The 12,165-nt window shown below is 44.0% G+C and overlaps 1 protein-coding gene across 1 annotated transcript; it reads left to right on the top strand.

Moving 5' to 3' along the window:
- The first annotated feature begins 245 nt into the window (after positions 1 to 245).
- Positions 246 to 11,215, top strand: LOC127299612 (uncharacterized). Its single transcript, XM_071820848.1, has 7 exons — positions 246 to 807; positions 1,906 to 1,988; positions 8,694 to 8,809; positions 8,948 to 9,270; positions 9,341 to 9,390; positions 9,858 to 9,997; positions 10,628 to 11,215. The coding sequence occupies exons 1-4, from the start codon at positions 246 to 248 to the stop codon at positions 8,985 to 8,987; spliced, it is 801 nt and encodes a 266-aa protein (XP_071676949.1). The 3' UTR covers positions 8,988 to 9,270; positions 9,341 to 9,390; positions 9,858 to 9,997; positions 10,628 to 11,215.
- The last annotated feature ends 950 nt before the right edge of the window (positions 11,216 to 12,165 follow it).

The raw sequence follows: 12,165 nt of genomic DNA on the forward strand, positions 1-12,165 counted from the left end.
ATATACATGTTCAGGAATGTGGGATAAAATATTCCGTGTGAAATATTCCATGAAATTTAACATACAGAGACCACACGATGAGGTGCATGATTACAGATTTTTTATGACACAAGATTTTACATATATATTCAATAAGGACAATAATTATTCGAAAAAACCCTTCAAAATTGCCGAAAAAGAAAATTTAGAACAATGTTTTTCTCTTTTTTTTGGGGAAGAACAATGTTTTTCTCTTTAGCTTATATATGAAAAGGAAAAATATTCAGCCCACGGCCCACGCTCACCTGAAGGCCGGCAGCCCGAGACGACCACGCCGCTCTCACTCTCTCCATGTCCTTGCATTTGCACGCACTGGAGCAAATAGCACTGAAGTGAAAAAAAATCGCACTCACCCATTGCTCCCTACATCTGCTCCAACGCCGGCGACCGGACCGCGGCTCCATGACCGGAGACCAACCCCGGCGGTGCTACTTCTCCCCCACCCTGTCCCCCATCCCTGCAACACCCTGGTCCCTCCTCCGGGCTCCAGCTCTCCCCCATCTCACATCCCGTTTGACCGACGCCTCCACATCAACGACGACCTCCGGACGGTGACCCGCGACTGGGAGGTGCTCGAGCTCTTCAGAGGCGGAAGCGGAGGCGTCGGATCACCCAGCTTGCCCCCGCTCGCATGTCCCTCAAGTCAGCCGTCACCGCGCACCTACAGCTCGCGCTCGCCGTCCTCCTCCGCTTATATCTCCTCCCGTACATGGATAGGTGTCGAGCTCAGTCGCCGATTCCAGGGCCAGGCCCTCATCACGCCTGAAGGTACTGGTGCTATATTGCCTGGCTCCTAACTTTTGCATCTTGCTGTAAATATTGAAGTGTAATAATAATACAGTGCTAGGTTGTGCTTGATGTTCCGGTTTTGCATTGGGCCTTCCCGATAATGCTTGCTTAGCGATGCTTAATTTGTTGGCTGCACTATACTTGCTCTGTTAAGGAAATTGGGCATTCAATTTTCGGCACTAAAGATCTTTTTTTGTGTCATGTACTGTAATGGGTTCTTCTCTCTGTAGGGTGAACATGTACTGGATTTATGCAGCAATTCCAGAACTTGGTGTGGTGTATGATTTGTGTTCGTGGAGACAAATTTTCATGTGCCACAAATTATGCTTTTTAGGGAACTACAAGGTTACAGTTAGTTTGCTATAGTACATGAGTTTAGTAAGTGCCACATGGTGAATGTTCATGTGAATCCAAAGTAATAGTCTATGTATGAATGCGAGTTATGGTAAATTTTGCTTCTACACTAACAGACAGCTTCTTTATTGATGAGTCTTAGAGTTACTGAAATATGTTCTACTTCTACACTAAGCACTGGCTTGTATTGTCATACATAATTGTAGAGAAAATATTACATGGTCAATCACTTAGTATAGTCCAGTATTCGTGTGTCAATAGTTTTACATCTGTGCTTCAATTACAGGGGGGGGGGGCTTATTTTGTGCCTTCACATAGTCCTATATAAAATTATCAAAGAAACAATAGATGTATTACAGTCAAGCTGAAAATAGATTAATGAATCTAATGTGCCATATGAATTCTAATGTTCAGCTAATCTATCCTTCAGCTAAGTTAAAGTCAAAAACTGATATGCAAAGATAGGGAACACTACCCATATGCCAGAATCTGCGATGGTAATGTCATTATGTCTGTAACATGAGTTGAGATGTTGCTACTGTGAGTTCCCTTAGATGGTTATCAGAGAAAGCTCTGTGCTTCCTGTGTATGCGAGATAATTTTATCTGAATAACTGTAGTTGAATCTTTTCAGTTAATATGCCTTCTCCAAAATGTAAATAGGTTGGTTAGTGTGTGCTTGTACATGAATCGTTTGCCATCTCAAAGAAATATGACATTTCAGGGAGGGAAGAGCAAGCAGCATACCAGGTTAGGAACCAAAGAGCAGGCAGAAGAAAACATAAATCAGTGAACTACGTTTTAAGGGTAATCTTCCGTATACTCTCCATACTGTAATTTGTTGCATGAATTGGATAAATTTCTACCCAGCTTTCTTATATGGTAATCTTCCATATACTCCATGGACTGTAATTTGAAGCATGAATTAGGAGATGACCATCCCAACTGGATTTGTGCATCTTCCAGCAACCTAGGTATTTGTTCCCTGAATAAAATTGATACCTTGCTTGCATATGTGTTGTGAGGTGTGTTGGATGAGAGAGGGAGCAGACCTGAAATTCTGAACATTTTTCATCATTCAGAGCATGTGATAAAACCAGAGTAGATTACAGAATCTCAGGAAACAATAAAGCGAAAGGACGCAGAAAAAATGGATTGGTTCTTCCACATACACATATCCTTTCCACCTCTTCATCCTTTAACAACAACCTTTACCCTACCATGATAAACACCGTAAATTATCATCAGCCAAGCAGTTAAGCAAACACTTGTTCCTTTCATAATTATTTTTGAATAGTGATGATCAAGCAGTAGAATCTGATTGTGCATAACAATACCTACAAAGAAAAAAATCTTTTTTTACAAAACACCTCAGTACAGGCTTTCACTTGCACGCATGCATTGGAGGCAATATGAAGATAAATAACACGTCAGCCTGTGGTCGTGGCGCTGCCAGCACACACACTTTGTTTGAAAGCATTGTTATACAGCGGGTAGATGACATGAGCCATCCCACTGCGCCTGCCCAATATAGGTCCTCAAAGTGCGGATGTAAGGAGCGACATCAGTTAATTGACTGCATAACCTTTACGTGAGCATAATGGTTACAATGATGAGAGACAGGATGAGAAGAAGTGGCCTGCAAAGTAAATCCACATTGAGCAGATTATCCATCAAGGTATGATTTGGGGAACAACAATACCTAAGGAAGGAAAGGGAAACACAATTACCTTTTAAGAAAAATGTAAAGTAAAATCCCCAAATGGCGCTATCTGCTCATAAGACAATTTTACATGAACGGGTGTGGTCCTCCAACCTGTAGATGTGTGGGTATCTCAGAAAAATCAAACACCATTCGACAATAAATCCGTTGCGGATTGTAACCTAGCCCTGAATTTAAATTCATGTGACATCTCATATTTATTTTTGTCCACATATTTGTTTGTTCTCTACATGGATACATTCACTACCAGCACACGCGAGAAAATAAGTTTAAAGAATGATCAAAAGAGAAGCGACAATACCCATAGAATTGCAATTAATAAGTAAAAAGAAAGGAGCTAAATCACATGACCAAAAAGTAGGTGCAGCGCTAGCTAGAAAATGCATATAGCCTGTTCTGTAGGACCTAACATAAAAATATGCGATGTCGAAGTAAAGAAACTACAGAGAAAATGTATGCCATAGTGTAATTTGTAGGTCTATAACATTGAGTAAAAGGCATATATTTCATTAGCGGTCTGAATAGGAGATTAGCACCAAGAACATTAAATAATAGACGAAAAGACCGGCAAAAAAGAACTAACCGGCAAAAAAGAACAGACCTGTTCTATCCCTCCAATACATCCCTGTACACAATGTTCTTTGTGCTTTTTCCAGTGGGGTCTATGTCTATATTTGGCTTGGCCAAAATCCGAGTGGTCTGCCTTGACACACCCCTTGAAAGTGCAACATAAAGCTGGCCATGGGAGAATACAGGCTCTGGGAGGTAAATGCCAACGGTCGGAATGGTTTGCCCCTAGGCTTTGTTGATGTTCATTGCAAAACTCAACCGGACGGGGAACTGTTTCCTCTTAAACTTGAAAGGAAGTGAAATGTCCTCTGAGGGCGACAAAGGGATCCTCGGTATGAACACTCTATTTCCAGCATGTTGTCCACCGACAATCTCGGCGTCGATTGCGTTATCCTGGAATGCTCTAATCATCAGTCTTGTTCCATTGCACAGCCCATTGTGCGGATCGAGATTCCGGAGTAGAATGACGGGACAATTGATTTTGAGTTTCAATTCATGCGGGGGTAGGCCATTTGGAGTGAGTGAGTTGAGATAGTCTAGTGGGTAGTTATTGTGTGCATCATCCTCGACAGAGTCAAAGCTATAATATACCTTTGCCTGGCCAGGAAATCGGTCAATCATCTTTTTATTAAGATTGTCCACATGATCATTCTTCGTTGAAAGAATGGCACGTGCACTCATGTAGGGTCCAGATGTGGCGTTCTCATGAAGCGATGGGAACACATCTTCAATAAGCTTGTCCACTGGTTCGTCGGTAGGAGTGAAAGGAATAACAATGTCATCCGGAAGACGCACATAGTCACCATCGATTGTCTCTTCTGTTCCATTGCCTATTCTCAGTAGGTACTCGGAGAACCACTGATCGGTCTGTGCCCTCATATTGCGCGTGAGGCGTATCTTTCTAATCTTATCCCATAAATAAGACCTTTGTAGCGTTGCATCAGTGATTTGAGCTCTTGTCCCACGTGTTACAACGGGAAGGACCTGCCTAAAATCTCCTCCAAACACCACGACTTTCCCCCCAAAAGGTAAAGTAGATCCCATGATGTCCTGTAGGGACCTATCAAGCGTCTCAACAGTTTGGCGCTTCGTCATGGCAACTTCGTCCCATATTATTAAAGATGCCCTACGGAGCAGCTTTGCGGTACCACTCTGCTTGGTGAAATTGCATGTGCTGCTGCCTGTGAGCCTAATCGGAATTTTAAACCTGGAATGGGCGGTGCGCCCACCAGGCATGATCGATGCCGCAATGCCAGATGTAGCTGTGGCAATAGCTATTTGACCTAGGGAACGGACCTTTGCAAGGAGTGCTTTGTATAGATATGTCTTCCCCGTGCCACCCGGACCATCAACAAAGAAAATTTGGCTCTTTTTGTTGAGAACATGAGAGAGGATTTCATCAAAACCAGCACGCTGCTCTTTGTTAAGAGATGTAAACATGTTTATGTCTTCTTTGTCAAAAGTAACCGACAACTCCTCTTGTACCTCTCTGGAATCTCCATTGGAACACTCATCATCCACCAGATCCAAATCCGGGAGTCCATAACTGTTAATATCTTTTCCCATGGAATGCACCAGATCCCTAATGTCTCTAAGGACCATCTGCTCTAGTGCGGCCTGGTTGGGCTGGTTACGACGGTAGTCCTCAGACATTGACTCAAGGTGCTTCTCCCACAGTGATCGGATTTGGGTGACCTCGCAGAAAACAAGAATAGTTGCAAAAAGCCGTCTTAGAGCATATGGCATTTGGAAAGTAGCTGCCTCGGTCAAGCAATCATCAAGTGACTTGTCGGTCTCTATGAGACCTCTTCGCTCACATGATTCTCTAAAATTCAAGCATGTCTTGCCATTTACACTTTTCAAATCCTCAAATGATGTTGCACCTCTGACATGATTCATGAGCACTCTAAGGAAGTACCTCTCACCTTCAGCAGGATGTGCATAGACAATTCTTCCAATCTGTCCCCGCCCCCTTAATTTTCTTCTCTGCCACTTCTTCTTACCCTTGATCCACCGGTAGAATTCTGGGAACTCTTTGTACAAGAAGTTCCTCGCATAAGGATCCACCAGGTTCATCTTGAAAAATTCAGTTAGCATGGTATTGGAAGAATAGGGTCGATTGATGACATCATCTAGATTATCGCCCTCTTTGAATGTGATAGGCTGCATATCTTCCAAATGCAATTGAAGTTGGAGAACAGATGGAGAGACACTAAACATTGGGAAACCGCAAATCCTGGTGATAGACTCCTGTGGCCCCACGAACCTAGCATCCCTGTACTGCTTAATCTCATTGATTACTTCACCATCATTTTGTACCGCTGGATCGACCGAGAATGAGGCACGATCATGTCCTTTATAGATGTACTTGAATAAATATTTCACTGCCTTGATGCTAGAGCAAGCTTCAACATTGATGTGACAATTATACCGCATAAGTAGACCAGGGTTGTATGGCACAACCCATCTATTATCCAACTCTGCTCCTCTGACCTTCACTTGATGACCATCATGCCTCCTCCTATAGATAGGATATGAGTCCTTTCCTTGCTGTGTAGCATCACAAAACTGCCGAGGATAGCGAAATCGACATTCACCATTTATCATGCAAGGACAATTTTTCCTAAGAGCACCACATGGTCCATGGAGCATGTGTTTGACCACCAGAGCGTGCAATATAGGGTACTTGTCCTTGTTAGGAAGTTCTGCTGATATCACCTTGTCGTATCCGTCTGGGTTTGTCAGCTTGCTATCCGTGCTCATGATCAGAAGCATATGCTCATGTGGCAGCCCCCTCTTTTGAAACTCGGTAACATGGACATATGCAGCAACCTCACCAAAGTACTTCTTTTTTATCAAGAGATCCTTCATACTTCGCAATTTGGCCCTGTATACTCTCGCCACAAGGTCTGGACGGTCTTGTGGTGTCTGCCCGGGTTCAAGTCTGGATGTAATCTCCTCCCAGTGCGGGTTGCAAGTCATTGTGATAAAGTAATCAGGCTTCCCAAACCGCTGGACTATCGCCATTGCATCAAGGAATCTTCGCTGCATGTCTCGATCACCTCCTGGAAAAGTCCTCGGGAGCACGATTCTCTTACCAACATGAGAACCACGTGTCTCACCAGCATCCATGACGTCAACAACACCCTTAACAAATAAATCATCAAAAACATCATTGAGAAGTAAATTTAAATGCGTAGGGGCAATGCATGTGTAATATAACATGAAAACGGGTAACATTATGACACCTGGTATAGATCCGCACGAATGAGCTTTTGATTCTTAGGCTTGGAGAAGAAATCAAGTCTCATAGTCTCCATCTTGATGTACATGTCAACTGCCCATTGCTGGAACCCGCGTGCACCGAATAATATAATGTTAAAAAGTCCTTTCCTGACTTGTAACTTGAAGCAGTAGTACTCCCTTGCGCTGACAAATTTTCTAGACCCTCCGGTTTCATCATCATCCTGCTCCTCTTCATCGTCTAGAACATGGATAAAAAATGATTAATCGGTGGTCTCCACTAACAATGAATAAAATGTGAAACACGTTGAAAGCATGATCATAATTACCTGGTACCTCATCCGTGTTTTGTTCCAGATGTACACTCGAGGTCTGGTCTAGACCATGCATGTCTTCATGCTCGGTGTCATCCTCGTTGTCCTCTTGAGCGACTTTAGAAGGTGTTTCATATGGTATCCAGCGGTTCCATCCCGTTTCCCCTCTCGGGAAAAATAATGGATACGCCAAAGGATCGTAGCAACCATAGTATGCTCTAATAAATATAGGACGGTCCCCTTTGCCATACAAAACAACTTGCCTATCAAAAGTGTTTTGTGGGTCAGTCCCTTCAACCCACATCGCGGCCACTTGGGAAGCTGTGGGGGCATTGTACCTTCGCTGGTCCAGTCTTATATCTGTGTTAAGGGATATCCTATATTCTTCTAGGTTCGGAATAGATCCAATGCTCTTAAAGGTCTGCACATATGGGTTGTCCTCTAGTATCTCCAGAATCTTCCGTATGATATTGATATCAAGGTCTGGGGACCGCTTCACTCTATGTTCCAATGTTTCATCTGTATCATAGAAGTACAGCTGAAGATTCCTAGGTCCTTGACCACCAGGCACCAGGTCACCCATCTTGTAATACATTGCCCCTTGTGCTACAAATGTATACACACCGGTTTTCGCCGCATTGCTAACCGTCTTATCAAGGGTGACTCCAAGTCTTGTGAAGGAGAAGTGGGTGTTGAAATATCGTATGTGCTTTCTAAAATATTTTGCGTCAGCATCAACCTGACTTGTAAACAACCGATGCAACTCTTGAGGAACTTCAGGGGTAGCTATCTTGACCTTTCCTTTTCTGCAGCAGAACGCGGGGCCCTCATATTGGAACTTCATTGCGCCACAATAGATGCAGTCATTTACCGGCTTCAAAACATGATGCTTGGTTGGTAGATTATGGTACACGAAGTCGTAAGGATCATCATTCTGTTTACTTTGAGGAACATCAGTTGTCACTCTATAAGAATCGAACACATCTTCTGCACAAATGTAATGAGGAGTAAAATAGATATCCCACAATTTCATATTAGAATTTAACAGTGAAGTTACCTAGACCACTAAAAATCCTGCACTCCTCGTCATCATGCATTGTTTCTTCCTCCTCTTGCATGGTATCCATGTTATCTATGAGCAAAATATGATGAATCAGTATAATGTACATGATAATGGTAAGAACTTTGTATATGAAGGCCCAATGAAGAGATGGACAATTTTTATGCTATTTTACCTTCCCACGTATGGTCTTGTTCAAATGGTTCAAAAATGCCTGAAGGATCGGATTCATCATCACTGTTTCTGTCACCTGAATATGCCATCAATAGCATAACAATTGTTAAATAAAAGATCACAAATGCACTAAGTTAACAGTTTGAAAATTAAATATGAGGAACCAACAATACCTGTTGGGTTCAGTTGGAATGGTTCTGTTTGCATGACATGTGTGCAAGGTGAGGTGACCAAGGGTGAATTCTGTTTCCAGAACCTTTTCTTATACTCACGGTTATTGTGCAAGAATGTTTCCTTTTGTCCATCTGTCATTGCTGAGTACCGTTCCCTTTGATGTTGTCGTTTCTTCTCAGAAGAATCACGCTGTCGTTTGTTCTCAGAATATGTAGGTCTTTCAATGAAGCTCTTTTGCGCATGCCCCCCTGCAGATGTGGAGCCGTTTTGCATTTCTTCGAGGGATCTCACATGAGGAATTCTACTCAGATTACTGTGTAGCCAATCACTATCATCTTCGGCAACCAAAACTGACTCGCTGCATCGCGTGGTAAGATCATTGGTCATGCTAGAATGTACAGATCCAATCTCCCGATTTCCTAAAGTAGAATATGTGAAACACATACATCGTCTTGTCAGTTGATGAACTTTCTGAAGTAGTGTTGACAATGGTTATGGTTCTTACCAGGTGTATCATGTTTGGGATTGAATGTGCAGATACCCTCTAGCCTTGAATATGCAGATATTCCTGCACGCGGGCATGAATCAGTTAAGCCATATACCATTATCCCAAATTCTACTTCAATGAGCTTTATGTACCATTTTAGTGTGACATGGTTATATTTATATTTGTAAAGTAAATTCCCTAATATCGCATATTAGTCTACCTGCTGTATGGTTGAGCGAACCAGCTGCATAGGATTGCCATGAATCTGGTTGAGGAAGTTGAGATGCATTTGTCTGCTGCACAAATGGAGCCATGCCTGAAATATGATAGCAAATGATAAATCAGTATGACATATATATACTTGCATCCAAAATCACGTCATGTATATGATAGCAGATGCATTACCTGTTGCAGGTGTCTGGGTGACTCCCGATTGTCCGGCAGATGGTGTATGGCATATTGCGGTATCGTTATTGAGATTATGCAGTATAGTTGCTTGTTTTTTAAGTTCTCGTGCTTCACGTCGGCGCCTTGAAATCTCATCTTTATGTCTAGCATAATATTCTCTATCCCTTTGCCTTTTGACCTCTTTAGGATCTGCATATATGACAAAATAAACCTTATATAACAACAAGCGATTTAAATGAAGTTACTGTTGTTAGTCACCTAGGTTTTGCCCGTTGGTTATGTCCTGAAATGGAGTACGGTTCGATGATGACATGTTTTGTTATGCTTCCTTTGCCTGCAAAAGTAAATGGTATTAAAAGACTGCAGCATATGTGAAAATTTGAGCTTTCTAAAACACAGTAAACAGCATGATGTGTAATTATTACTTTTCAAGATGTGTATGAAACTGTGGTTCTGAAACATACAGTTGAGTTCTTTTATGTCATTGCATTGTCCTAAAATTGTTTTATGGCTGCTGCTGAAGGTAGTAATGCTGATGGGCCATACACCATGCGAATCTCTATCAGGCATGCCGTGCAACTCCAAGTTAAGGCAGAGATGTTGATTTTGTGCGAGGACATGACCAGTGACCACCGGCCTAAAATATTCAAGAAGATGGAGGAGGTGAGGGGTGGCAATCAAATTCATAAGATTATGTTATTGTGTTTTAGATTCTTGAGATGGACTGATACATATACCATGCCCATTCCTCTTCCTCATGTACACATACATATACTTGCTGGTTTCTGCTCCTCCTCTTCCTCGTTTACACTAATTGTAGATTGTAGACAATGGATATGATGCAATCCAACCTTTCCTAGTAATAGGTCTATGATAACGATTTATTTCCTTTTAGCATGCAAAGATTTAAGAAAGAGGATGCTTGTATTTGTTTTTTCACCTGATCGTCTCATGAACTGTATGCACCAAGTAAAACTATAGGTTGGGGCTTTCCTAGTAATAGCTCTATGATAACGATTTATTTCCTTTTAGCATGCAAAGATTTAAGAAAGAGGATGCTTGTATTTCACTTTATGTTAGCCTGAAGTTTATGTTAGCTCTATTTCAGTTTGAATCATAGACACAGATTTAGTCTTTGTTTGACACAACACATAGTTGAGTCTTGAATTAACAGTATGATTAAATGGTACACTGCTTTTCTAATACTCAGAAGATTTAATTCTATTTGATGTAAATTGTACATTGCTATTTCATTCTGGTACCTTGATTGAAATATTGAAATATGATGTGAAGCCGCGTGTGCAAGGATGTGAGGCAGCCTCCTTGGAGGAGCAGCTGCCGACGGCAGGTGCTGGGCGGCGTCCTCGATGGTGTCGGCGGTGACGTCTCGTTGGTGACGATCCGCGATGGTGTCCTTCGTGAAGGACTTGCTGGCGACGGTTGGAGGCAGCGACGGTCTAGCTATTGACCATGGTGAGTTGATGGACATGGAGCAGTTCGAGTTGGCATGTGTAGGGCGACGGCGCTGTCACTGGTGTCGTTGGCGAAGGCCGGCCATCGGCGAGGGCTGGAATGCGACAGTCCGTGGTGCCGAAGGTCGGCGAGGGCGCTGGGAGGCGACGGTCGTGCGGATGAAGATCGGCGAGGGGACGAAGGTCGGCCGGGGAGCTTCGAGGCGACGGTCGTGCGGGATGAAGGTGGGCACGTTTTGGTAACTGTCTTTATTTGGAGATGCGTTAGTGGAGATTTGGTCCGGACTGTTCAATTTACGTAACGATTGGAGAAGGTTGTCCGGTTGTCCGTCCTGCCTGATGTAGACCATGCGATCTGTTTTGGTTGGTTCAGATTTAATGGATCTGCCCCCTTCTGGGACCTTTTATATTATATATAATATATATATATATATATTATTATTAGTGGAGATGAGGTAGGAACGAGTTGTGTGGTCCTAAATAAATCTCGCCTCTCCCTCGCACTCGTCGCCGGCGGCCTCTCCCTCGTGCGCATCGTAGTCCCCAGTGGAAATCCAAGCAGAAGTGACGGCCATGGCGAGCGCCTCGTCGCCTTCACCGGTGGAAGCGGAGCCGCCCGGCCTCCCCATTAATTGCTCGCTGATGGAAATTCCCGATTGGAGTGCCCGGGCGTGGCACTACCTGTCCCAACCCAATGCTTATCCTCTCGAGGACCAGGCTAAAAATCAAAAGCGGGGCTCAAATCGAGCGAGCGGAGTCGCTCTATACGGGAAGCAATGGAGCTGCGACGAATCGAACCAGCACATCGATGGTATCAAAGCAGGTATGGCACGAGCGAAATTGGAGAGAGGGAGAGAAATCGTTGAATTGGAGAGAGAGAAAGAAATCTGGCAGAGGAGGGGTGGCGCTGATTGGGTCCGGCGGTGGCGGCGGGGCTCGTCGTCCAGCTCCAGTGCTCCGTCGCGAGCGAGACGAGGACGGACATGGCGGCCTCAGTGCTCCCCATCGACGGGAGACACCAAGAATGCTTCTTACCGTGTGCCCCCTGCTTCCCCACGGGCGGAAGACACAGCCCTGCCCTCCTGTGTCGCAACGAGGATCCCAGCGACGACAGGCAGGAGCAGGTTGTGCACGGCCGTGTCGCGCTGCCGTCGGCCGCCGCCTGAATCGGTGGATGCTGGTGCTTGTTGTAGATGAATCGATGCATGAAGCCATGCCGCCGATGCGGGATTCTTGCTCGCCTGCACTGGAGAAACATGCCAGTGAGTCGAGTCCGGCCGCACCTCGACCGGAGCTAGCGACGCCGGGCTCCGGCCTTGTCTCACCTAGCTTCTCGCGAGCGTCTCCTCACGACAAATA

Source organism: Lolium perenne, chromosome 5 (assembly GCF_019359855.2).
Source record: "Lolium perenne isolate Kyuss_39 chromosome 5, Kyuss_2.0, whole genome shotgun sequence".
NCBI classification, from domain to species: Eukaryota; Viridiplantae; Streptophyta; class Magnoliopsida; order Poales; family Poaceae; genus Lolium; species Lolium perenne.